At 54.6% G+C, this 26,080-nt stretch overlaps 2 protein-coding genes across 6 annotated transcripts in view; one reads left to right on the top strand and one right to left on the bottom strand.

Annotated features, from left to right (window-relative positions):
- ZSCAN18 (zinc finger and SCAN domain containing 18) overlaps positions 1-8,480 on the top strand; it is a 31,568-nt gene extending 23,088 nt beyond the window's left edge. For 2 of the 5 annotated variants that reach the window (XM_039224488.1, XM_039224489.1), the window contains 6 exons: positions 323-863; positions 1,454-1,552; positions 2,612-2,703; positions 3,716-3,815; positions 5,360-5,452; positions 6,684-8,480. In XM_039224488.1, coding sequence (XP_039080419.1) covers positions 461-863; positions 1,454-1,552; positions 2,612-2,703; positions 3,716-3,815; positions 5,360-5,452; positions 6,684-7,429 — 1,533 coding nt within the window. In that variant the 5' untranslated portion in view covers positions 323-460 and the 3' untranslated portion in view covers positions 7,430-8,480. The remainder of the gene's footprint in view (positions 1-322; positions 864-1,453; positions 1,553-2,611; positions 2,704-3,715; positions 3,816-5,359; positions 5,453-6,683) is intronic. The other 3 variants (XM_039224485.1, XM_039224486.1, XM_039224487.1) reach the window with 2 other exon arrangements.
- Positions 8,481-11,498: 3,018 nt separating this feature from the next.
- Positions 11,499-21,333, bottom strand: LOC120226296 (zinc finger protein 135-like). The gene is made up of 4 exons (XM_039224482.1): positions 21,076-21,333; positions 19,583-19,663; positions 16,790-16,916; positions 11,499-13,975 (listed from the first exon to the last, which is right to left on the bottom strand). The coding sequence occupies exons 2-4, from the start codon at positions 19,613-19,615 to the stop codon at positions 12,267-12,269; spliced, it is 1,869 nt and encodes a 622-aa protein (XP_039080413.1). The 5' UTR covers positions 19,616-19,663; positions 21,076-21,333; the 3' UTR covers positions 11,499-12,266.
- Between the last annotated feature and the right edge of the window lie 4,747 nt (positions 21,334-26,080).

Genomic DNA, 26,080 nt, shown 5'->3' with positions numbered 1-26,080 from the left:
ATACGTTGTTGGAATGAACTTAGTCATGTTTTACATTTTTTATCTCTGAAAGTGAGATCGTCCTGTAACTTTTCTTTCTCCTGACTGTTTTTTTAATCCTGGTAATAGTTGTCTTACAAAGTGTGTTGTCATCTCCAACTTTTAATGTTCATTTTTATGTGTACACGTACAAGACTGCTGATACTTAACAAGCAGATTGCTTGGAAATCGGCGTGGACTCTGGGCATGGAGGGTGAGGCTGAAGAGCTCAGCCCCGTGTTGTGGTCTGGATGCCCCATGGCTTGCTTCTCACTGTGTAGGCTTGTCTGTCTGTCCTGTGCAGGTCTGGACTGGGCTGAGATCCCAGAGCATCTCGCCATACCTGGTGTCTCTCCGTTGCAGCTGCAGTTACGTGAACTTGCCCTCCACGACAGGTGCCCTGTCCCTGGCCAGTCGCATTTCCCGGCGCAAGTTTGGAAAGATGTTGCCTTTGGAGAAGGCGTTTGCCACCCCCAGGAGCTCCCCAGCCCCCCCAGAACTGCCCATGCTAGGGTCAGCTGCTGAGGACCAGCAGGAGGACTCCAGGAGTGGCCTCGGGGAGCTCCCTGCCAACCTTGAGTCCTCCCGCCTCCATTTCCGGAACTTCATCTACCAGGAAGCGGCCGGGCCCCACCAGGCCCTGGACCAGCTGTATGAGCTGTGCCGCCAGTGGCTGCAGCCCGAGGCGCACTCCAAAGAGCAGATGCTGGAGCTGCTGGTGCTGGAGCAGTTCCTGAGCGCCCTGCCTGACACAGTACGGTCCCAGGTGGTGGCCCAGAATCCTGAGAGCTGCCAGAAGGCAGCCTCCCTGGTGAAGGACCTCGGCATGGCCCTGGAGGAGCCAGGTGAGGCCACAACCCCAGAGGAGAGCACAGCTCAGAAGAGCTAGGAAGAGGATGGTCAGCCCTGGGAGGAGTAAAGTTGACAGCATAGGGCCCAAACTCCGGTCAGCCTGAGAGTTGGATTCTGTGTATAAGGCACAGAGGTGAGCAGCCCTAAGCTGCTGGGGTAGCTCCTTCGCAGGGAAACAGCCCTACCACCCTGCCCAGAGTTGCCTCATGGGCTGGGAAGGCTGCTTCGGCTCCTGCCCTCACATCGGCCCTCCAGATAGAAGGAAGCAAGGGGATCCAGCCCCTTAAAAACAGTAAATGTTCTGGGCATCTATTTCTACTCCCTCAGTACGGGAAGAGGAGCACTGGGGCTGGGTGGGCGGAGTCTCCACCATATCAGAGGGCGACGCCTGAGGGACTGCTGGTGATGGGGTCCTGGAGCCTTTGTCCCCTGCAGGGTCACTGTTTGACTGTTAGCACATCTCTAACGTCCCTTCAAGTGTAAACGGGGATGCTGTTGAGTCTGCTGTGGGGCTGTCCACAGCTTTGAGCGAGGGGCAGTGTGGGAACCACACTGAGCCTTTGCCACCTGCTGTTATTACCAGATGGGCCCGTGAGTTCCGGTGAAGACGTGGAACCGGGTGAAGATGTAGAACCTAGCGAAGACGTGGAACCCAGTGAGGCCGAGGCAGCCCCCGACACCTGTGAGTGGCCAGCTAGCCCTGGGGCGGGTGTGGGCCAGGGCTGCGTTGGGGGCAGGCATGAGGGAGACTCCATGGAGGTTCTCATGGAAGCCGAGGCCTGGCAGTCTGTGCTGTAACTCTGATTTCTTCGTGTAGATTCTGGTGAATGTGACGGCTACTTATAATTTATCTTCAAAGATTATGCAGGTTAACGTGCTTTACCGTAAACACTGAAAGCATTGAGATACAAAGAAAATCTCCCCACCCCAACTAACACCAAGTACTGTGCCCTGCCTTGCGTTCCTTCATCTCGTGCGGGCACATATCTCAGCCATGAGCCTGCGCAGAGTTTGTGGCCAGTTTCCCTGGAGACGATTTGACTCGTGCTGGAGCTTGTGCTGTTGGCATGGAGCAACGTCTCACCCACCCAGGCCCATCCAGGCAGTGGCCAGTGCCGTCTCCTCACGCAGGGCCGTGTCCTCACCCAGTGCCAACTCCTTACCTTCTTGGCATTTCACAGGATCCGCCCTTCCTTGACCTGGAGTTGAGATTTACGGCCATTAAGGTTTCTGCCTCTTCCTACAAATGTGCTGTGAAATGTCTACAGGCATGTGCCTGGTGTGGACGTTTTGTGTGTGTAGGCGGGTTCCTCAGGATCACTGGACAAAGGACATTTCTGCGTGGTTGTGCGGAAGTTTTGTAGCACGTATGCTGCCAGTGAACGAGGTGCCTGTTTGCCCACATCTGTGCCGTGTTGTGTCATTGCCTTTTAAGATTTCCACCAATCTAATGGGTAAAAAAGTGTTACCTGCTTTGTGGCTTTCGTTAAAATTTCTGGGGCCACTATTAACCTTGCTTTCTTCTTCGTTGTTCTGTTCTGTCACTGAAGACAATTGTAGGGTCCCTTGAGCCTGAGACCTACCGTGACATGAGTGCTCAGATCTTCTGCCTCTGAGTCTGACAACTCTTCACTCTCTTCCTGGGGCCTGTGCACGGGGGGGCAGTGGGGTCTCCCTGATTGGCTTGGGCTTCCCAGCTCTGTGACACTAGTCTGCTCAGGTCTGTGTCCCCTTCTCCCAGCCTGTCCTGCTGCAGACCCTGCGCTTCTGGAACAGGAGTGCGCCGGGGACAAGAAGCCCGAGCCGCCCAAGCCTGCAGAGGCTGAGCCGAAGGTGGGTGGAGTCTCTCTTACCCAGGGTTCACAGGGCCTGTCCCCAGGGAGGCGGAGCTGTCCCCCTAGCTTATTAGGCTCTCTCCCTGCCCCCATCCTTAATATGCTGCCAGCTGCCCCCCTCGGGGAGAGAAGGGGGCCCAGCCACAGGAGGGGGGATCTGGGCTGAGGTTCCTGGGCTGCACACCTAGGCTGCTCCCTCCCCCGGAAGGCAAGAGTGGGTGAGGGTGAGGCAGGGAGAAGTCTCTGGAATCAGAGCAAAGGGGCCCAAGTGCCCCCTTGGGAGTGCTGGACAGGTGGTCCCTTTCTGTCAGCCCCCCACCAACCTGGTTTGTGGTGACTGCCTGGCCCCAGTCCCTCTAGCTGCTTCCAGTGCCCTGTTCTGTTGTTTCTTCCGGGTGGGTGTGCTGTTCTGCCGCCTCACTTCCTGCCAGGCCAGCTGCCCCTGTCCCGCAGGCTCCCCTCCCCACTCCCGTGCCCTCTTCTGCACTCTGGGCCTGAACATGCCCTTTCCCCTGCCCGGAAGACACATCCCCCAGCCTTTGTGGGCCCCGTGGCGCTGTCTACTCTGTGGCCTTTGTCATGGGCGACTGTCTGCTTATCCTAAGGGCAGTAAGCGTGGCTTACCCCTCTCCCCCGGGTGCCAGCCTGGGGCCTGTACAGGGACGAAGGAGATAGGAGACTTTGGGGTTTTGTCCCTCCAGGAGACATTCGGTGATCTGTGGGTACAGTTCTGGTTGTCGTATTTGGGTGGGGGAGGAGGTGCTGCTGACACCAGAGGGAAGGGTCGGGAAACGTCCTGCAGTGCCTGGGACAGGCTCTGCCAGAAGAAAGTCCATGGTGCTGAGGCCAGAAACCCAGCCCCCGTGTTAACCTGGGATCTGGGTCCAGGGCCTGCTAGGTGGTGGGTGGGCACCCTCAGGATGGTGCCACCCCCGCTGTGCTCGCTGTGGTCGAGGGTCCACCCTCTCTCTGGACGGGAAGCCTCAGCTGTGGTGGTGCTGCCGTTTCAGAAGTTGACGTTTCCGGAGGTGCCTCTGTACCTGGGGGAATGGGGCCACCTGGACCCGGCAGAGGAGAACCTGAAGACCTTCCGGAAACTGCTCCTGTGGGGTGAGACTTGTCCCCCACAGCCTCATGCTGCACCCTGTGTCCTCTCTCAGGAGCTTTGGCCTAGGGGATTCTGACTCCCACATGGAACTTTGGTTAAGGCCCCACAGTGTTTGTTTTTTTAATGTTTGTTTATTTATTTTTTAATATTTTTATTTATTTCTGGGAGAGAGAGAGAGACAGCGTGAGCAGGGGAGGGTCAGAGAGAGAGGGAGATACAGACTCTGAAATAGGCTCCAGGCTCTGAGCCGGCAGTCAGCACAGAGCCCGATGTGGGGCTCGAACCCACGAACCGCGAGATCATGACCCAAGCGAAAGTCGGACGCTTAAGCGACTAAGCCACCCAGGCGCCCCTATTTATTTAAAAAAAATTTAATATTTATTTTTGAGAGAGCACGGGCAGGGGAGGGGCAGAGAGAGAGGGAGACACAGAATCCAAAGCAGGTTCCAGTCTCTGAGCTGTCAGCACAGAGCCTAACACACAGGGCTCAAACCCATGAACCACAAGGTGATGACCAGGCATCCCAGTGTTTATTCTTTTTTTTTTTTTTTTTTTTTTTAAATGTTTTTATTTATTTCTAAGAGACAGCGTGAGCAGGGGAGGGTCAGAGAGAGAGAGGGAGATACAGAATCTGAAACAGGCTCCAGGCGCTGGGCTAGCTGTCAGCACAGAGCCCGACGTGGGGCTCGAACCCACGAACCGTGAGATCATGACCTGAGCCAAAGTCGGACGCTCAGCCGACTGAGCCACCCAGGCGCTCCAGTGTGTGTATTCATTTTTGAGAGAGAGCACACATGTAGGTGGGGAAAGGGTAGAGAGAGGGAGGCAGAGGCTCTGAAGCACGCTCCATGCATACAGGACAGCGCCCAATGCAGGTCAAACCCAAGAACCACGAGATTGTGACCTGAGCCAAAGCAGGAACCTTAACCTACTTGAGCCACTCAGGCACCCCAAGGCCCTACAGTGTTTTAAACGAATTTGACTGTGAATGAGTTCGTTGGTGTCCCCACCTTGGCCCCACCCTTCTCAGTCTACAGGGCTGAGCCTTGCCAGAGCCCTGGGCTTTTGAGTTTGCAGCCCCTGCTTGTAGGACCCATAGCTTCTGAATGTGGAAAGGCCGCCTGGCCCCAGTCGTCAACTTTACTGTCGTCCTTGGTGCACAGATGGGGCCTCTCGGCCTTCATGGCTCTTCCGCCTTGAGTGGACATCACTGCCCACAACACAGGCCCCAGCACAGACTTCCAAGCTCTTTATGGCTGTAGTGTTAACGTTCTTTTCTGACTTTGCGTTGAATTTCCCCACTTCCCTATTGGCCCTCCGCTCTGTCTCGGGGGACCCTCTTCACCCCTTCCCCCGTGTTCTCAGAGCCCCCAGCACTCCGGCGCTCTGAGCGAGGCAGCTTTGGTGAGTGTCCCAGGGCAGAGGAAAGGACTGAGGCCTTGCTGCCTCCCCTGGCCAGCCTGTGGGACTTGAGACGCATTGTCGGCTACTTTCTATTCTGGTTTCAGTGTCTCTCTCAGTTTTTGTGTTTTCTGATCCCACTCAGGGTTTCAGCTCGCCCAGCCCGATGACCCCTGCAGGCTGGAGACTGAGGAGCTTCGGTTGGTTGATACAGAACCGCCGGAAGGCAGCTTCTCAGGTGAGGCCTAAGAGTTATAGTGAGGCCAGGGCAGAGGGGGTGCCTTTCTGAGGCTGGTAGAAGCTCCTCACAGCTTCTCAACTTTGACCTCTCTCTTCTCCCACCACCTGTCCCGTACTTTGGCCGCTCCCCACCCCAGTGTCCAAGCAGGAAGCAGGAATCTAGCTTTTGTAACCATCTGCGCTATGTAACAAACTGCCACCAAACTGAATCTCCTAAACAACATCAGTGTGGGTTGTTAGGATCTTGTGGATTGACTGGGCCGGGGGTCTGTTCTGCTCCCCTTGCTGGCTGCTAGGCCGTGTACACAGCCATAGTCGTCGGGACGCTTGGCTGAGCTGGAGTGTCCCGGGCAGTCTGTCTCACACCAGCGGCAGTTAGTGCTGGCTCTTGCCAGGCAGCTCTGCTGAGGCCGTCAACCCGTGTTCTCCGTGTTGCCTCTCCAAGTGGTTAGCTTGAGCCTGCTCACGGCATGGCAGCTGGGTTCTGGAGCATTCCAGGAGGGGAAGTACCATTGTGCAGGTGCTTTGCAAGCCTTTGCTTGCATCGTGCATGCTTAATGTCTCATAGACCATAGTAGGTCACGTGACCAAGCCAGTGTGCATGGTTTGTATGTGTACGTGTGTGTGGGAGGCACACACCAAAGGCCCAGATCCCAGGAGACAGGCTTCATTGGGGTCCGCCATTGTAACACGTTAGTCACTGCACAAGGGATCATTTGGCCCTTCCCGGTGAGGGACGCAGATTCCCCCCAGCTCATGGCTCCATTGCCAGTGTCCAGTGGAGGTTCAGGATGGCTGCTGCGGCTCCCACATCCACAGCTGCAGGAAGGAGGAAGCCCCTCCACACCCCTTACACTTGTGCATCCATCCCATTGGCCAGAGCTTGCTCACATGGCCACTTCAGCTGCAAGGCAGGCTGAGAGTGCCGGCAGGCGGGCAGTCGTGAGCTCAGGGACTGCCAGGAAAGAGAAGGCAGATGGGGACACACGGCAGTCTTCTCAGTGATCTTGTATGAACCCGTTGCCCCCGGGTTTGTAGAAGGAATTGACCGACAGTGTGCATGCAGAGCCGTCTCACGTCCTCACCCGCTTCCCCCTTGCCCCAGCTTTCCATCCTGTCCGTGCTCACAGTCCCTGGCCTGCGCCTTTAGTAAGTTTCCTGCTCACATAGCAGCTTGCTTTTCTTGAGCCCTGGGAGATGGGACTGCTCACATCGTGACCTTGTTTCAGGGGGCAAGAGGTGGCAGGAAAGTAAGGAGAGCTTGTGCGAGACGCTGATGGAGAGCCTCACGAGGGAAATTCTTGTTTGTCCCTTGACGGGTGCTGCTCCGGAGGAGGAAGAGCAGCCGCAGAAGGTTCCAGATCCTCAGGAGAGGGAACCAAGCCCCGTCCCCAGAGCCCAGAGGCAGTCAGTCATCCGGGAGCCAGCCCAGGACAGGGGCACAGCTGGGGAGAGCCCTACTGTGCCCGTAGCTCCAGCCGCCCCGCGCCAAGGCCTTGGAAGAAAGAGGCCCCACTCGAAGGATGTGGGTGGGCAGACATGCCCTGAGCATGTCTCCAGCGTGAGCCACCCCCAGCAGCACCACGTGAAGGAGCCCGCTGCAGCCGGTGACGGCGCAGTGTCCCTGGGCGCAGGCTGCTCTGCTGCCGATGAGCCTGGGCTGTCCCGAGGGAAGCCCTACTCGTGCAGCGAGTGTGGGGAGACCTTTGCGTGGATCTCCCATTTCATCGACCATCTCCGAAGCCACAGTGGCAGGAAGCTGTACGCGTGCCAGGGCTGCTGGAAGACCTTCCACTTCAGCCTGGCCCTGGCCGAGCACCAGAAGACCCACGAGAAGGAGAAAGCCTACGCACTGGGGAGGGCCCTGGGCCCCCACCCTGCTGCGTGTGGCACCCATGCCGGCGGGAGGCTCCGTGGGCTCCCGGGATGTGTGGCAGGTGATGTTTTCCCTGTGCAGCCTGAGGCTCAGAGATGAGCTGCTTTGCTCTAAGTGTCCCTACAGGACAACCTTGCCTGCCAGATTTCCCGAGCAATGTATCCGCTGCTTTGAAACCCCTGCGTGGCTTCCTGCAGTATCTGTGTGGATGTCAGTCTTTCTGTTCTCTAAATGAGCTAATGTGGCCAAAGCACTTAGAACCCAGAAGGGCCCACGGGCAGCCTTCGTCTCCTTGTAAACACACCCATGCAGATGCCCATGTGCAAGCACGAGCTGTCAGGTGGGAAAGAAGATTCCCCTCTCTTTCGTAGCCATTTTAGCACCACCCACACATTGAAACATTTGTCATTGTGCAAAGTGTAGAGTTGCCTTAAAGTGTGTGATCGCCGGCCCTTGCTGAAGTCAGCTTTGTCTCTATTCTCTTGTTCAAGCTCCCCAGGGCTTCTGTTCAAGCTCTTTGGTCTTTTTGGAACCCCCTGATGTCAGGTTCGCTTCTGAATTCTCAATAGCAAATCGTGTCCTAGTTAAGCACGTGTCTGTGTGTGTGGAGTGGCTTCACAAAGATCACAAAAATGCTTGGAGCCTTGTAATGCAGTGTTTTCAAACCATGCGTCTCAGCCCACTAGTGAATTGTGAAATCAAATTAGTGGGCGGTTGTCGTCATTGCAAATCAATGAAGTAGAATTAAGTAGGGTAAAAATTTGTTGTGTAGTAAAGGCAAATATTGTTTTGTGAAACTTTTCAGCTACATTATCTAAATCTGAGACTTGGTTGCAATGTAAGATGTATTTCTTACTCAGGGTGGAGGATCATGATCAAAGCACGTTGAAAACACTAACAAGGGTTGATGAGATGTGTCTCCCTGGACAAGTGGAAACTTAACTCTGTGGGCTACATAAGATGATCTTCAGATTTTTGCATTTGATCTCAGATTAGAGCATTGTTTCTGTTGCCTGAGCATAAAACTTAACTGCTTCTTGTAGATAAACTGGTGCCTCTTTCTGTCATAGTGTTTGAGCAGGCAGTCTGTTGTAATGATGACCGAATCACAGATGCTTAGCCTAATAAAGGATTTATTTCTTCACTCACATGACAGTCTTGTGTTTGTTGCTATTGCTTGTATGTGGATGGGAGGGGAACTGTGCTCCATGTGGTGATTTGGGGATCTAGGCTCTGTCCCTAGTGTATCTGCTCTCCACTGGCCCACTGGAGCATGTGGGGAAGGCCACACTGGCTTAGTTGGGAGGTGACACCTCACTTCCACTCATGTATCCTTGGGGAGAGATGATCTCATGGCCTCAGTCACATGGCAGGGTCTGGGACTGTGTACTAGGTTCCTGTCTCTACCACAATCACCAAGCTCAGTTGTCCTCTTCACCTGTCTACCCCTCACTCCCATCCTGAGCTGAGTGTGGCTCTGGTAATAATTAATGTATATTAATTAAATATATTAATTTATATATATTTGCCCTCTGAACTCTTGTTCCCAGCCTAACCCATGAGCATGTCTCTCCTTCCACAGAGGTAACCCCTAGGGTGGGTCTCGCTGTCAACTTCAGGGCCACCGAGGGGTCCATTATCAGAAAGTCTGGCCCTCTATTCTGTTTCTCTCTGATGTCTCCTTTTTTAACTTTTTAAAATGTTTTATTTATTTCTGAGAGAGAGAGAGTGTGAGCAGGGGAGGGTCAGAAAGAGAGAGAGAGACAGAATCTGAAACAGGCTCCAGGCTCTGAGCCAGCTGTCAGCACAGAGCTCGACACGGGGCTCAAACCCACGAACCATGAAATCATGACCTGAGCCAAAGTCAGATGCTTAACCGACTGACCCAGGCGCCCCTAAGATGTCTCCTTTAGATGCTCCTAGGTGTCGGTGCCTTTTTTGTTAATACATTCATATTTTCTTTTGGAAATAATTTCAGACTTGTAGAAGAGGCACAAAAATGATAAGTCATCCAACCCCACCTATGTGAACATTTTCCCCTGCTTGCCTGTGATCTCGGGCCCTCACCCCCCATACACACACCTGGGACACACACCTGGGGAGTGCCTGAGGTCCATGTTCCTACTGTTGATGATGATTCCTAACATTTTTTATTTTTTTTTTATTTTTATTTTTTTTTTAATATTTTTATTTTTATTTTTAGGAGAGCTAGGGTGAGAGAGACAGCGTGAGCAGGGGAGGGTCAGAGAGAGAGGGAGACACAGACTCTGAAATAGGCTCCAGGCTCTGAGCTGGCAGTCAGCACAGAGCCCGACGCGGGGCTCGAACCCACAAACCGCGAGATCATGACCTAAGCGAAAGTCGGACGCTTAACCGACTAAGCCACCCAGGCGCACCTCCTAACATTTTTTAAAATGCCAAGTCCTAAAGTACCTCTAAAAATCACTTCAGAATTGCTTTTCTCAAGCCACTACAAAAAACAAACCTACAGGATTTGTTTGCTGTTCGCTTGCCACCACCATCCTGACCAAGACATGGTGGAACCACACAAGTGATTTATTCTACAGAAAGACCAAAATATGGCCAGATGTTCCCACTTGTTAATCTCAGAGGAAGCCGGGTTAGTTCGGGCATTAGGGGCTTCGGATCTGTGCTGAGGGTTTCCCACCCAAAGGGTGGCCCATTGAGAAAGGTGCAGCCAACAGGAAACACAAGGTGGCCCTGGCCTCTCCAATGGAGTTGGGAGGGCTGGATAGTGTACAGATCATGGGGCACTGAGCCAGGACTCAGAAAGGACGTAAGACATCTGGAGAGCAAGGGAGACCCCCAGGTGCACTGCACGAAGAATGGACTGGAGCTCATGGCTGGTTTCCACAGGGTGGCTGAGGACAACTGGTCAAAAGGGTGGGGAAAGTAAATCCCATAAATGGAAAACTGGCCAGATGGGAATAAATTTCAGTGGGAAGAAGGTAATTAAATGCCTTCTGTTACAGACGGATTTGCATCCCCCCCCCACCCCAAGTTTACACACTGAAGTTCTAACCCTCAATGTGACTGTATTTGGTGATAGGGCTTTAGGGAGGTACTTAGGGATAAATGAGGTCATAAACACGGGGCCCTCATCCCACAGGATTGATCTTGTGAGAAGAAAGAGAGGCAGCGGCGATTACTCCCTTTCATCGCACGTGCACAGAAGAAAGGCCATGAAACACTACCGTCTTGTTTTGCTCACAGATTCAGCGGGTCGCTAATTCAGAAAGGGCACAGCAGGAAGGACTTGTCTTTGTTCCATCATGTGTGGGAACATGTTGGACCTCGCTGGGAACTTGAAGTTTGAGGTACCATGAAAGCTGCGGGGTTCGAGTCACCCTTGAATGCCTGATGCAGCTGGGAAGGCTCGCAGGCTAGGACTACTCACTAGAGCCCATACACGGAGCCTACCTGGCGTGGACATCCTGACCACGTGGTAGCTTCCTGGTAGTGGGAACTTGTTTTTCCCTTAACATTTATTTACTTTTGAGAGAGAGAGACAAAGCAAGAGTGGAGAAGGGGCAGAGAGAGAGAGAGGAAGGCACAGAATCCAAAGCAGGCTCCAGGCTCTGAGCAGTCAGCACAGAGCCCAATAAGGGGGTGGGACTCGTGAGCCGTGAGATCATGACCTGAGCCGAAGTCTTTGGACGCTCAACTGACTGAGCCACCCAGGCGCCCCAGTTGGGACTTCTTAAATGGGGCGTCTCAGGATTCCAAGCACACGTGTCCCCGTGAGCAAGGTGGAAACTGCATGGCCTCTTCTGAACTTGTGTTCACCCCGTTCAGTTTTCCTCGTTGGTCTTCGACCTTTGTGTCAGTAATTGAGACAGATCAGCAACTATCCAAGTAAGTTGGGACCTCCAGTCAGGTTTTTTCATTTAAAAAGAGAGAGGAGGCATTCCACATAGTGGCATAGTGAGGACTATTGGAAGACTATTTAAAATACACTCCCCCAAGGGATAAATTTCAGGTTAACTGGAAGCTTATATCCCAGCATCGTGACTGGAAAATCAAGCCGCGACTGATACTACCCTGGTGGCCTGTGACCAAATCCAGCCAATGTAACTCACCTATGGGCTCTAATGAGGATGGCAAGTCACCGTTCAAGTGTCATGGTTATCAGAGAGGCTGCTGTTAGTGAATTCAGGACACAGTGTAATACTATGGACCTTCAAGATAAATTATACAAAAACAAAAGCTTAATAAACACTGGGAAGGAGACTCCGTGAAAAACAGTCAAGTACATTTCTCAAGAGATAAACCTTGCAAAACATAAAGTTCCAATGTGGAGGTACTGTTGTTCAGAAGATGGTGGCTTAACAAAGGAAAACATCTTCCTTTTTGTGAAACACCAACATCTGTGTTTCTCATGCCTGTGAGTCACCTGTAGAGAAATTCATTCATAGTTGCTTTACACCGTTCATAAGCACCCTGAAGAATGTAATGTGTGATAATGATACATTCTGAGTGCACGTGGTTCCTGTATATGAAAAGCATTTGCTGCGTTTCTCACCACTTTGCAAACCTCTGGTTTGGAATATTGTGAATCCTTGGACAGAAGCCATCCCCTGATCCCCCATTCCCCCCAGCCCCATTTCTCTCTCTTGTAGGTTCTACGATGTAGCATTAGTGGACACTCATGACTGAAGGTCCACAACAGTGATGAACTCCGCACTTCCCTACTACTGTTTGGCTGGGCTGATATCTGGGGATGGATGACCTAGAGCTCAGTATGCCCACAATCATTTCCCTCATTTCTCTGAGAGTGTGTGAGGCATATATTCCGTGTGATGGCTTGCATTTGCATATATTTGTATTGTTCCCGTCAGGAACGACAGGGTCAAATCTAGGAAGGGATGAGCTATGACTTAAGGCTTTCCCAGGTCCCAGCGCACGTGAGGCAGGTCTACCCAGTATGAGTTCTCTGGTGCTTGGTGAGGGATGAGCTGTGTGTGAAGGCCTTGCCGCAGTCCCTGCACTCATATGGCTTCTCTCCCGTGTGGATCCGCCGGTGCTGCGTGAGGTGGGTGCTCTGCCTGAACGATTTCCCGCAGTCCTGACACTCGTAGGGCTTCTCGCCCGTGTGCGTGCGCTCGTGCTGGCTGAGCGACGAGCTGTGGCTGAAGGATTTTCCACACTCGTTGCAGCCGTAGGGCTTCTCCTTGGTGTGAATCCTCTGGTGTTCCACGAGAAGGGAGCTCTGGCTGAAGGCTCTGCCGCACGCGTTACACTCGTACGGCCGCTCGCCCGTGTGCGTCCTCTGGTGCTGGAGCAGCGGCGCGAGCTGGCTGAAGGCCCGGCCGCACTCGCGGCACGCGTACGGCCGCTCGCCCGTGTGGATGCGCTGGTGCTTGGTGAGCGACGAGCTGTGGCCGAAGGCCTTGCCGCAGTCGCCGCACTCGTACGGCCGCTCCCCGGTGTGCACCCTCTGGTGCTGGGTGAGGTGTGTGCTCTGGCGGAAGGCCTTGCCGCACTGGCCGCACTCGTACGGCTTCTCGCCCGTGTGCGTGCGCTCGTGCTGGCTGAGCGACGAGCTGTGGCTGAAGGTTTTCCCGCACTCGTTGCAGCCGTAGGGCCGCTCGCCCGTGTGGATCCTGCGGTGCTCGGTGAGCAGCGTGCTCTGGCTGAAGGCCTTGCCGCACTCGCCGCACTCGTACGGCCGCTCGCCCGTGTGCGTCCTCTGGTGCTGGAGCAGCGGCGTGATCTGCGTGAAGGCCCGGCCGCACTCGCGGCACGCGTACGGCCGCTCGCCCGTGTGGATGCGCTGGTGCTTGGTGAGCGACGAGCTGTGGCCGAAGGCCTTGCCGCAGTCGCCGCAGCGGTACGGCCGCTCCCCGGTGTGCACCCGCACGTGCTGGCTGAGGTGGATGCTCTGGCGGAAGGCCTTGCCGCACTGGCCGCACGCGTACGGCTTCTCGCCCGTGTGCGTGCGCGCGTGCTGGCTGAAGGACGAGCGGAAGCTGAAGGCCTTGCCGCACTCGCCGCACTCGTACGGCTTCTCGCCCGTGTGCGTCCTCTGGTGCTGCACCAGCGGCGCGATCTGGTTGAAGGTCTTCCCGCACTGGGGGCACCGGTAAGGTTTCTCGCCGGTGTGGATCCTCTGGTGTTTGGTGAGCGCCGAGCTGTTTCGGAAGCCTTTCCCGCATTCGGGACACTCGTACGGCCTCTCTCCCGTGTGCGTTCGACGGTGCTCCAGGAGTGCCGAGCTGTGGCCGAAGGCCTTGCCGCACGCCTCGCACGTGTAGGGCTTCGCTTTCGCGAGTGGCTGCTGCTGCGCGCCGAACCCTGCGTCTGCTCTCCCCCGCCCCCCGCGCGTCCCCGGCACGTGGAGGCCCCCGCTTTCCGGAGTCATTGGCTGGGCTGGGAGACAGGGGCTCACACTTAAGTTTTCCCCAGGCCCGTCCCCCTGCTGCTGCTGCTGCTGCTGCATGGGTGTCTTCACCGCATGGCTCTCCGGGCTCTCACGACTCTGTCCCCGGAGGCCCTCCGCATGGTCGCCCTCAGAGTGCCAAAGACTATCCCACGGGAACCTTTCTGCCAGGATACTGCTGGGTATTCCTTCAGTGATGTTTCGCTTTGGAGCTGACACTTTGTTTTTGGGTCTGGTTTCCAAATCTAGAAGAAAAACAAAAGATGGAAATATTCCTTGATTCCTGTTTGGAGGGAAGGGTTTGGGGTGGGGGTGGGGGGGTGGGTGGAAGAATACAACTGATGCTTTTGAAAGGTTCAAGGCACAAGTGGCTTTGACCATTTAAGAACACAATTCTGCAAATCAGGGAAGCAACGGGAGCAGGAGAGGAAGCTCCGAGAGTGGCGGGGGTGGGGGGGCTGGCGCAGGGGCTTGGGTAGGGCTTGCAAGGGGAGCACGGGGAACGAAGCAGGGACATGGTGCGGGGCAGACAGAGGGCATCCGCGGAAGCTGTGGACAGACGCCCCGGGCTGGAAGGAGCAGAGCCATGGCCAGGCCCAGGTGAAAGCAGTCCCCGTGGTGCCAGACGGTGCCAGAGGAAGAACCATCGCACAGGTGAAGGACCGCCCAGCCCGGCTCTGCCACCGCTCAGGTGTGCTTTCTGCCTGGCGCTCTGGCTGCTGTTCCACTTTCCCCTCGATGTGAAGACACCCACCAGTTCCCCAGACTGGAGGCCGCTGAGAAGCGCATCGCTGGAGGGTGGGCAAACGACCTGAGCCACACAGGAGGGCCTGGATCTGCTCTGTTGGGTTCGTCTCACCACCTGAGAGCTCCAGAGGGCGGGGCTTCTGTCCACCTTGGTCACCCCTGCACCCCCACCCTCCTCTGAGGCCAGCAGACACGCAGAACAAATGCACCCCCACCTCCGTCCTGGCAGGACTGCCTTCTGCCCCAGTTCCCAGCCCCTTCTGCACACCGGACTGGCCTGAAGGTGTGATGAGGGCACCTCGCCCATTTAGGTCATACTCCAGTGAAGTGTTCAGGGGAAGAAAAAAAAAAAAAGGAGGTCAAGTCAGGTGTGGCTGGAAAAACAGTGGCTCCCAAAGACATCCGTATTCATATTCCTCGCACCTTAGCCAGTCATCTGAGATTACCCCGGTTACTGGGGTGGGCCCAAGTCATACAAAGCTAATATTCAAAGCAAGGTTCTGAGCTGTGAGAGAGGGGCAGGAGGGCCACGGCCATAGGGATGTGAGAAGACCTAAGGGCCGTGCTCACTTGGAAGATGGACAAGGGTGTGGTCAGGGAACGCGGGCACCTCTGGAAGCTGGAATATGAAAGGAGCTGGGTTCTCTCCAGGCCCTGCAGGAGGAACGGTGCCCTGCTCATACCTGGATGTAGCACAGGATGCCCATTTCAGGCTTCTGACTCTAGAGTGGTAAATAATGTGTGTTTGTGGCGATTTTTTAGAGAAGTCATACAAAGCTAATGTTCCTAGGTAAGGACTGGTTACCGCTTTTGCTGGGGAGACTCTGTCCTGACCCCCTCCCCCACGCTGGCCATTCTTTCTGGGTCCTGGCGATGGGCCGATGCATCAACAGGGTCAGGGCCTGACACCAGGGGTGAATGTCTGCCAGTGGGCGTGACGGCCCCACTTCCCACAGAGTTGGTACTGATCTCAGGAGGTGGATGAGACATATGAAGAGCAGAACCCCCACAGGCACATGAAAAAGCCTGGACAGGATCCACTGACCCAGATGCATGAGTCATAAATGCTTCTGTGGTTTAAACCACTGAGGCTGCAGGGTTTGTTACGCAGCAAGAGTAGGCTGTTGCCCACCCCAGTGCCTTTGCACTTGCTGTTCCTTCCGCCTGGAAGTCTGTCCTCCCAGCTTGTTTCACGGCTGCACTGTTCTCCTGACTCCGGCTTCAGCTACACGTTGCCTCCCTGGAGAGGCCAGCCTCATCTCTGCTCAGGTCCTCCCCATGCCCCTGGCCTCTCCCTCATGACCTGCTTCACTTCCTCAGCATTCATCATGTGCCATGAGCATCGTGTGCAGTTACTACTTTCCCTATCTATCATGTGCCCCTTCCCTCATCAAGAACGCAAATTCCATGAAGGTGAGGGCTTGGGCTTGGGCTTGGTCACAGCAGAACCGGTGCTTGGTGCACGGTTACTAAGAGACTGAGTAGTCAGTCTGCTCTGAAGAATGTGAGAACAGGTGCGGAGAGGGCCCAGGGTGCAACCGCGGCCTCCCAGCCCTGCGGGGGTCTCCCCTCACTGGGCACACGCCTCGGGGAGCTCCATCTTCTACCGCCCACAGCTCCTCCCGCTCCAGCACCGAGACGACATCCAGCTTCGGAAGCCAACGTCCTGCCCAAGGGGAGACCCGCAGAGTGCGCATTTGTGTTCCTGGGCCCTTCCCGCCCCTCCGTCCCCTCCACCTGGAGTCTTCCGGTACCCTATCGCATGCAGGTCCCAGAGGCCACAGCTGTAGCGGCCCTAATGTCAGGCCCTTAGGGCCCCCACCTCTGGCTCTGGGTGGATGTGTGACCCAGCCCCAGCCGATCAGGCGCTGCTGCTTCCCCTGCCCCCCTGGCAACAGTGACCAGTGTGGAGGGGACCTGGCCATCACACCAAGACACCGCAGGGGCCTTCCAGGGGTGTCCAGGACACAGACCCTGTCTTTTCCGCTGGTCTCAGACATGGAAGAGGCACCCAGACAGCTCACTTCTTACACTGGACAGGCCCATCTGCAAACTGAGGCGGGGGGGGGGAGGGGCTCCTGACGGCACCACAGGAAGACTCAGGTCTACCTTGGGACCCATTCTTACCTCAGGATTTTTTGCTTTTGGCATTTTCAGTGGGATCTGGAACTTGTAACCAAACATCAGGTCTCTAAAGTCCAAAATTCATCCTAGGTATTTGCTTTTTGGCCTAGACCTATCCCCACTTTTAACCCAGGAGAACTAGAATCTGTTTTGGGGGCAGACCAATGGGGGCTCGAGTGTGGCCTCACCCACGGAGACGAGGAGCCTGAAGGTCTCCAGCATCACATCACGGTATAGGGTCCTCTGGGCGGGCTCCAGCTGCCCCCACTCCTCCTGGGTGAAGTCCACAGCCACGTCCTCAAAGGTCACTTGCTCCTGAAACATCACACACAAATGTCCTCACCCAGGCCAAGCCTGGTGATAAGCCGCTCCTGGGAGCAGCTGTTGAACAGGGACATCAGCCAGGCTTCGGGGGGTAGGGTGGTTCTCAGGTCTGAGGATTTGGGCCAGGTTTTCCCATGGGGTCAGGGGGCTCTGCTGGAGGAAAGGGGGTCTTAGGAGAGAAGAGGACATACCCCAGTCCTGCAGACACAGGAACCCTAAGATGCCATAATGATGGTGACTGAGGGAGGGGTATGAAGGAGCCTGGGGGGGGGGGGGCTAAAAGCCTCCCACGCATCAACCAGAAGAACGTCCACTGGTGTCCATACGTGCAGTCACCAAGCTGCACACCCCTGTAAATCTACACTGTGCATTAACCATAGCTGAATACAAAGTGGGGAGACAGAAAATGGCCAATGAAGTGGTGGAAACAAGCAAATGAACCGGATGCGGGATCTCCAGTGACACAACCCCTGAGGACTGTTTCCTAGTCTTTAATTTTGGACCTTTAAACACTGCGGTAAAAACACGCTCCTCAAGAAGAGAGGCTGATGGTGGGTTCTGGGGGTGTGGAGTGGTTCCGGAGGCATTTCCCATCATTGTGACACTTGCACGTGTTTTCTGAAATTCCCATATGACGCCGGTTTCTTCTATGACTGGGTAGGGAATTTATGAGTTTCTTCAAGGGACATGAGGGTCAGGGGCACAAACATCCTCCAAAAAGGTAGTTTCCATCTCACCAAATCACAAGCTGTGGATGGCCAGGGAGCAGAGGCAAAGTCCAGGGCTTGGGTGGACTTCACTTCAGGTGTCACTGCCCCATGTGAGGGGGGTGAGGTGCCCAAATACTGGATCCTGGCCCACCTGGCAGTGTCTGCCTCTGCTAAAGCTTCTCTTCCAGAGGAGAGGGGCCATGGGGCATGAGCTAGGTATCTGGGGGGTGTGGCATCTTCAAGACCCAGCCCTGCACCCAGACGATAGGGCTTCAAACTCCAACCCTGGCTACATCGTTTAATGTTTATTTATTTTTGAGAGAGAGAGACAGACCGTGAGTAGGGGAGGGGCAGAGAGAGAGGGAGACACAGAATCTGAAACAGGCTCCAGGTTCTGAGCTGTCTGGACAGAGCCCGACACGGAGCTTGAACTCACAAACTGCAAGATCATATATAACCTGAGCCGAAGTCAGACACTCAACAGACTGAGCCACCCAGGCACCCCTCAGGTACATCTTTTAAAGCGCTCAGTGCCTCCCGCCCTCATCCGTAAGTTGGTGAGGACCCCCTGAGAGGGCTGTTGGGAGGAGTGAAGGAAATGACATGATGTGTTTGCCCCGGGCCTGGCACACACTGTGTGAGCCACCATTCAGAGAAGCATGCCGGGGGGCTTGGAGGTTTTTATTTTCCTTCGCCAATGTCCCTATTTCCCCCCACACTTTCCAGACTCAGTAGGTCTCAGCGGTTATCTGCAGAGACCTACTAAGTCCAGGGTCACCATTCTGGGTACCGCAGATGGCATGGAAACGAGACACGCACCTGGCCTTGTGGTGCCTGTGTGCTAGCTGCAGGGTCACGGAGCTGGCCAAAACTCAAATCCCAAGAGGGGTCAGTGCTCCAGTGACATTGGGAGGGCCGCTGCTGGGGCAGCCGGGCAGAGGTCTGCGAGAGCCATGAAGGCAGCATGATGTGTGCTCAGCACTGGGGGCCTCCCTGGGGGCAGGTGGTCTGAGGCTGGGCTCAGCCACTCCCAGCGTCGGGGCCTCAAGGCTGTGACTTGCATCTGTGCCTCAGTTTCCTCACTGCAACCTCATGGGGCTGATGCGGGGGTAGCATAGGGTGAAATGTGTCCAGCACTGACCACAGGGTTTGGCACCTTTACTGTTCCATCCATTCACTGAGTGCCTACTGTGTGCTGGGCCTTTGTGTGTGGCACAAACGGTAAAGCTGCTTCCCAAGGCCCTAAGCCCCACGCCGCTGGCCTAGGAGCCCCTGTTTGCCGTCTTGCCATTACCTGTGGGTGCTTGGCGTGGTTCCACCTCTAGGCCTTTGCTCACGCTGTTCCCCTGCCTGGGTCATGATTCCTGTTCTGGAATCAGAACCGGAATTCCAGATGCCAGTCTGGAGTGCCCCTTCGCCTGCAGGTCTCTGTTTGGGGGCCACTTCACAGGAGGCCTTCTAGGCTATACTGGTTAACGCTTGGTGCCCAAGCCCATCTTCTTCTGGGCCTCATTTCCTTGCATGTCACTTGGCACATTTACATTCCTCCTAGGGACTGTGAGCCCCACGGGGAAGGTGATGATTTGCTCCTCGTCTGTTCCTGCACCTGCAATTCCTAGAACAGTGCCTGGAAGGCACTAGTCATCCATGGCAGGTGCTAAGTACCTGTCACCCTAAGGGACTGGACGGAGACGAATTGAGAAAGTGCCAGACACATCAGTGGATGGATGAGTGCTGTCTGCGGAGTAGAACGGGGCAGGTGAGGGAACGAGGGAGATCCCCTCTGAGGCGGTGAGGTGTGAGATCCGCAAGAGGATGACGCCGGACAAAACACGTACCTGGCAGGGGGCAGAATAAGGGCGAAGGCCCTGAGAGCACTGAGTCTGGTGGGGACCCGAGGCTAGGGCCTGGGAGGCCTGAGCGTGACGGTGGTGGTGGTGTACTCACCGGGGCCCCGGCAGTGAGGAGCCCAGCAGTCATTCCCTCCTCCGGCCTCTTGCAGGAACAGCCAGCTCCTCTGCAGGCAGCCTGGGGGGAAAGCGGAGGTGAGAGACCAGGCAAGTGCCTGTGGTAGCCAGAAACCCCACACCCTGGCATCTGTGTGCGGGAAGTGGGGGGCGGCTGTGGTTGCTGGAGCCTGGAGCCCCGCACCCAAGTCAAACCCAACAGTAATGAAACCTCAGCTTGGGATTTTCCGGGCACCTACTGTGTGGCCAGTGCTATTCCAGGCATTGTTGACAGAGTACCTTGAATTTTCCTACTCCACTTCACCAATACAGAAAGTGAGGGCCATGGTGGGCAAGGGCCACACCCCCAGTTGGCCAACAGGGTGATGGCTATTCCTATTACCGTGACAGACAGCTAGACAGTTATGGGGTCTTCGGGCATTGTGTGCCTCAGTTTTCCCCTCCCACAAAATGGGAGTGGTGACCCAATGCAGAAGTTATAGAAATTAAGGTGTAGACAGGGCTGAACATGGAGCCTGTCAGGCAGCCAAACAAGTGAACACAAGTATACACCGCTGGTACTGGAAGGAAAGCCTCTTGCTTCAGTGAGCATCTATTTAGCTCGACATGCAGGCCCTGTTGATGGCGATTCACAAGCTCACCTCTGGCTTGGTGCCCCAGATGAAACTCAGGCCAAAGGCAGTAGGCATTTCCCTGGTCTCTTTGTACCTTCCCTTCATGACCCTGATTCTGTTCATCCCGCTTGTGCCCTGTGGTCTTCACCACAGTTTCCAAGATGGGAGTTATCTTGTTCAGTAATGTGTTGATGGGTTTCTTATCATCTCCCTGACTCCCCTGGAGACTCCGGGGCGGCGGGGAGGGGGGGCGGCGGTGGAGGGGAGACAATCTTGGGGGCTCTTGGGTATAGGACAGGACCTGGCCCTCAGGGCACCTAAACATGTGTTCGCTGAATTAATGAAGGAGACGAAGATGGTACCTAGCTTGCAGTCGTTGCACAATAAGACTTCCATGTAGGGAGTCTGTTTTCTGGGTTCCAGGCGGCTGGGATTAAAGTCTTCTGCTTTTGGTCTCCCTCATCATCATCCCGAGAAGCCCCTCAGTTAGGTGAAGCTCCAGAGGGGACTCCACAGCGGCGCCTCGGCCTTCCCCACCCTCCGAATCCCGAACGTCCCACCAAAGCAGGGGAGGAATGCAGGTCAGGTTGGCTCCAGTCTCTGAAAAGTCGGGCCAGCTAGGACTTCTGGCTGTGACTCCGAAGCTGGAGGGTCCCACCCCTTTTGCCAAAGCTAGGTCCCCACCCTGGCCCCAACTCTTCCTCCCGGACCCGGAGACACCCCCACCCCCAAACTGGGCCCCGCCCACTCGGTCCCGCCCCCGCTGTCCCCGGAGAGACCCGCCCCGAACCCAAAGCAGGAAAAGGTACTCAACACAGACGCACACGGTGAGACTCCGGACCACCCCAGTCTTACTTACCAGCCGGACCACAGGACAAAGGCCGCAGCCGCCACCAGCCGGGACTGCGCCTGTGCAGGCGGGCGCTCAACTACATCTCCCAGAGGGCGGCGCGCACACTTCCGGTGTTTCCTTGCTCGCCCCGTCTCCGCCCGGAGCCGTGCCTGCTGGGCTCCGAGTCCGAGTCCGAGTTCGGACGTGCGGACCCCGCCGGCCTTAGTCTTGCCTCCCAGCTTCAAAACTCTCCCATGCCGTATTCCCTCGTCTGATGGCCGGATAAATGGCACGTCCGCCGTTGGCTGGGACTGCGCCTGCGCGGGCTGGTGCTGAACTACAACTCCCAGAGGGCCAGGGGCGGGCTCCGTGCGCTTCTGCCCCACCCGTCGTCGCGCGGGACCCGAGTTCTAGTTTCGACGCCTGTACTTATGGCGCCCTCGCGAGTGTCCTCTCCACGCGGGCTGTGTCGTGAGCCCTGCGAAAGTTGCCCCCCGCGTTCTTCCAGCGCAGACTGGCTCGGGACTAGTTTAGACAGAGTGGTCAGGGAGGTCAGGGGGACGCTGAGCAAAGGCTGCGGGAAGAGCCTGGGGAGCAGCGACCGGGGGCACAGCCGCGCTAACGCCGCGGCGGAGAGGCCAGTGAGGAGGCATTGTGAGCATCCAGGTGAGTCCCCTCGGAGTTACAACACACTGCTTTAATATTGGAAATTGTGCCGTAAACTTTATTGTTGTAAAACCAACCGGTGTTACAAAAATCAAACAAAATGCAAGACAACAATGACCCACACACATATTAAAACGGAAACATTCACTAAGATGCCAAACACGAGAGCCGTTTACATTTTGCCACGTCGACTCAGCCTTGCAGTACTTAGTACAGGGTTCTAGGAAACATCACGAGGTGGACAGGTTTTAAATTGCTTCACGTCATTGTCAAATGTGTGCATTTGAACAGCAGCATAATATTTAAAGCCCATGTGCCCTCACTGATTTTGTCATTCGCTGAACATCGACCAAGGCCTGCCAGGCGCTGGGCCCCGGGTATGGCAGCGAAGAGTGGACCAGGCGGCAGTGGACAAGGTGTGCACATTCGCCATTCCCCACTCAAGCCAGACTTACTTTCACTGATGTACATGGAACATCCCTGGAGCAGTGAGTGGAAAGAATCTAACCAAGGCTGAGCCATGTGCACTTGCCCTTTTAAGAACGACTGATTTATTCAGATCAGGGCTTGCATGCTGAATTTGAAGCAGAGTAAAAGTAAGACAAGGGCATTCTTTTCTTCGACTACAACAATGTGTTTGAAAGAACTCTGAAAACAGCAGAGAAGATAGAATTCTCATGTTAGGGAAAAACCTAGCTGGGTGCATTTTTTACATACAAAGACACTTGAAAAGATTAGGCTGATTCTCAACAAGAGTGAAAGACCTTAAATTTCAAAAGCCCTAAAACAGTGGTTGTTATGAAAAAATATAACAGATGGCTCAAAATCAGAATGCACTGATGTAAACAAGGCAAAGACAAGCTTACTGGCTTTTCTGTAAAGTGTCTTGTACATTCAAAGACTATAAAGGCCCACATTTGTGATTGTCGTACTGAAAGCCCACCTGCTCTTCTCTCTACTACACTATGAAGGCTTTAAAATATACATAAGATGTCAGTTGTCAGTTCTTTCACCTGCAAACCCAAATGCAAAGAGATTCTTAAATTTTTTTTGTTTTATGTTCCACAAAATGTGTACTCTTCTCTCCCCCCCACCCCAAACTTCTCTTTTACTGGCTCAAAAGGTATGTACATGTACACACTTCTCATGATGAAATCTTTTCCTCCAAAAGGTCTGGGCAGAGTCCCGGTGACGAGCTGTTGATGGTGCCACGTAGACTTGCCTGCTCATGGGGACAAACCCCAGCCCTAATGCTGAGCCACGTTGCTCTTACACACCTCCCTTGAGACTTGACCCTCTGTTACCTTCCTCTAGCCTTCTAATCCTTGTTTTTATTCAAGCCAACTTTCACAAACTCAAATGCCTGCAGGAGCTGGGCTCTGTTTGAAGGGGTGGATACTGATGGTCTCAGCCAAGTGATACCATGTGGACAGATAAGCCCAGTGTCCCAGGTCTGAATTTCTCAAAATAAGCCAAAGATTTGGATCTGTGTGTTTAATCTCTTGATTCACAGGGTATTCTATTCAAAGAGTTTAAAAACACTGTCCGTTAAAAGGCTAGCTCTATGCTTCTTTCGCCACTCCAGACCATGTTGGTAACCAGTGGCTGGGCCCCACTCAGCCAGTCTTGACTTCTTCTAACTGCAGGAGTTGCCTCCACTTGGTTATGACAGGACACCACCAGGAACAGGTGCATTAGAAATCAGTGTGGCTTTCAAGAATTTCTATCATCATTTTATGGATAGCACAACTTCATCACACTCTATTTTTGTTAAATTGTTCGACATATACATTTAAATATATTACAGTGTCTATCCTTGTGGATATATTTCATCCTTTAAAAAAAAAAAAATCATTTTGGGAGCTTCAGAACCTAGCAGTGCCCAGGCCTCTTCTGCTCCCAGAGGTCCTGGCTTCGGTGGGGAGGAGGGTGGTCTGTTCGCCTCTGGTTCCCTGGAGCGTGAGATGAGGAGGACTTGCACCCGGTGCCTGGCCCAGCAGATGCTCTGTGACAAGAGCTGGAGGACAGACGAGCCTGGGAAGCGTCCCAATGGGCAGGTGTTGGGGTCTTGCAGGGGATGCTGGCAGAGGAAGGCACAGGGTGAGCCAAGCATGCAAGGAGTGAGGAGAAAGAGAAGACGGGGGCCAGTGCTCTCTCTCACTACAGCTTGAGCAGCATCTTGGGACTAGGCAGGCCGGGCAGTTAACTCAATTTGGTGGCTCTGGTGAATCAGGATTCGGAGGAGCGGCTGTCCAGGCCCACGGCCCTGGGCCACATCCTTGCCCCTGTCAGCCAAGGCAGAGTGTGTTGAGGGGGCGCCTCCTATGATGCTGCCAGCCCCCCTCCTCAGAGATCCCAGGTAAGGCTTCCTTGGCTGGTCCCTGCAGCTCTGTGGTGGGGTCGTGGCAGCGGCTGCAGCTCACTTACTCATTCGGTTACAATTCACTCATTCTCACTCATGAAGGGCTGCTCTGAGCCAGGTGCTGGTGAAATGCTGCAGTGAACACTTTTCTGAGCAGAGGAGGCATCCCTCGAGGAGGTGAGGAGGCCCAACATGGGAGTCATTGTGGAGACAGGCAGGAGCAGAGTGGGCACAGGACTCCAGCCTCCACCACCCCAGCGCGGAGAGCTACTGAAGTGGGAAGGGGTTCGAGGGAACTGATCTGCTGGGCTTTACGTCATCTCAGCACGTCTGTTGCAGAAGGATCTTGCTGGCTGTGGGTATTGGATGGGCTGGAGGGGAGCGGGCTGGAGGCAGAGCTTGCCTAGAGACAGCTGCAGGCATCGAAAGATGGAGAAAAGAAGATAGAAGAGAGAGGGGGGGAGGCAAGTGCAGTTAAGTGCAGAGGAGAAAAGGGAACAGGGCAAGCCTGGGGCCTTGGAGGGCAGAGAGATGGCATAGGGGAGGCAGTTGGTTTTCTTTCGCACAAGGGTTCTTTGGACAAGCTCAGGTGGACTGAGGGACACCAGGCAGATATCTAGAGGGCAGTTGGTCTGTGGGATGCCAACGCAGACATCTTCAGAGAATTCTGTTCTCTGGATTCAGGAGCTGTTAGCACAAGGATGGTGGGGGCCCATGGCAGTCAGGGGCCTGACTGATTGATGCCTTGCCAGCAGCAGCCCCCACTCTCTCCTGCAATCCTGCTCCCCCCCCCCCCCAAGAGAGCTATGAACGTGCCTCTGATTTCACGGGATTGGAATGAAAACTACATTGGAATAAACTGGTCACTAACCAGTGGGGACCCTGGGATTTCCTTGTCCGCATATTCTGTCATTTAAACATGCCTGTCCATCTTGTGTGCCAGACTCGAAGGTACAGGGGCTGAGTGTGGGGCCAAGAGCGCCCCCCTTGCCACCTGAGCTCCAAAGAAGAAACTCCGCCTCAGCAGGATGAGAAAGGAGGTGCTTGGGAAGGGAGCTGAAGCCCATGAGAAATTAAGGCATGGAGTAGAGCCGGAAGCCTCAGTGAGGATAAGCCATGATGCTGGAGCGAGGCAAGAGCAGGGTCCGGAGGCCCAGATAGAGAGATCTCCAAGAAGGCAAGCGCAGCAAATGGCGCGAAGGCAGCAGAGGGACTTGCATGGCCCAGGAGGGTGCCAGGGGACACAGGCTACAAATGGGTGCAAGAAGGAGGCAGTGTGGTTGAGAAGCAGCCGTGGGCTGGGTGGGGTAGGTCCAAAAGAGTTTTCCAATTGAAAGGCGACTTATGGATGATTAGAAGGAAAAGGTCTCTGCTTATGTGGGGTCAAAGTCAATCCAACACAATCCAAGTTCAAAAAAAAAAGACACTTGTAAGGCTTTTGTTGGCATTGGGGGCAAGCGGTGCCCAGTGACGAAAGGGTGGGGATGGATGCCAAGCTGAATCCAGGTGCGTGTGGGCCATCCCCAGCAGCGGTGGGGTGAACTGACGCACCTGGGTGATCCAACACCTGCTCTTGGGAGATCCAGGGTGACCATAATGCCGGATTTTTATGTGACATCTGTGGTTTGAAAAATGTTCACGTTTATCTGAAAACAAAACCCTGCAAAGGTCATTCTGTGAGCCAGACGGAAACATGTGCAGGTCAGTTTTGGTCAGACCTAAAAATCCTGCCTAAAATCCTAACAGAAAGCAAGCAGATTTGTGGGTGTCAGGGGCTGAGAGGGGAAGTGACTGCTAATGGGTATAGGGAACTCATTTTGGGAGTGATGAAAATGTTCCAGAATACATGGGTTGCATGACCCTATGCATGTACTTAATGCCTTCGAATTGTGGGTTCTGAGTAGTTAAAATGGCAAGTTTTAAGTTATGTGTACTTTATCATAAAAAAGGAGTGAAGAAGGAAAAGGTGGGGCTGGGACCAAAAAAAAAGAGGCAAAGATCACA

Source organism: Hyaena hyaena, unplaced genomic scaffold, assembly GCF_003009895.1.
Source record: "Hyaena hyaena isolate Hyena2069 unplaced genomic scaffold, ASM300989v1 scaffold_1645, whole genome shotgun sequence".
NCBI classification, from domain to species: Eukaryota; Metazoa; Chordata; class Mammalia; order Carnivora; family Hyaenidae; genus Hyaena; species Hyaena hyaena.
Note: the sequence above shows the minus strand (reverse complement) of the source record. Positions and strands in the feature narration are given on the sequence as shown.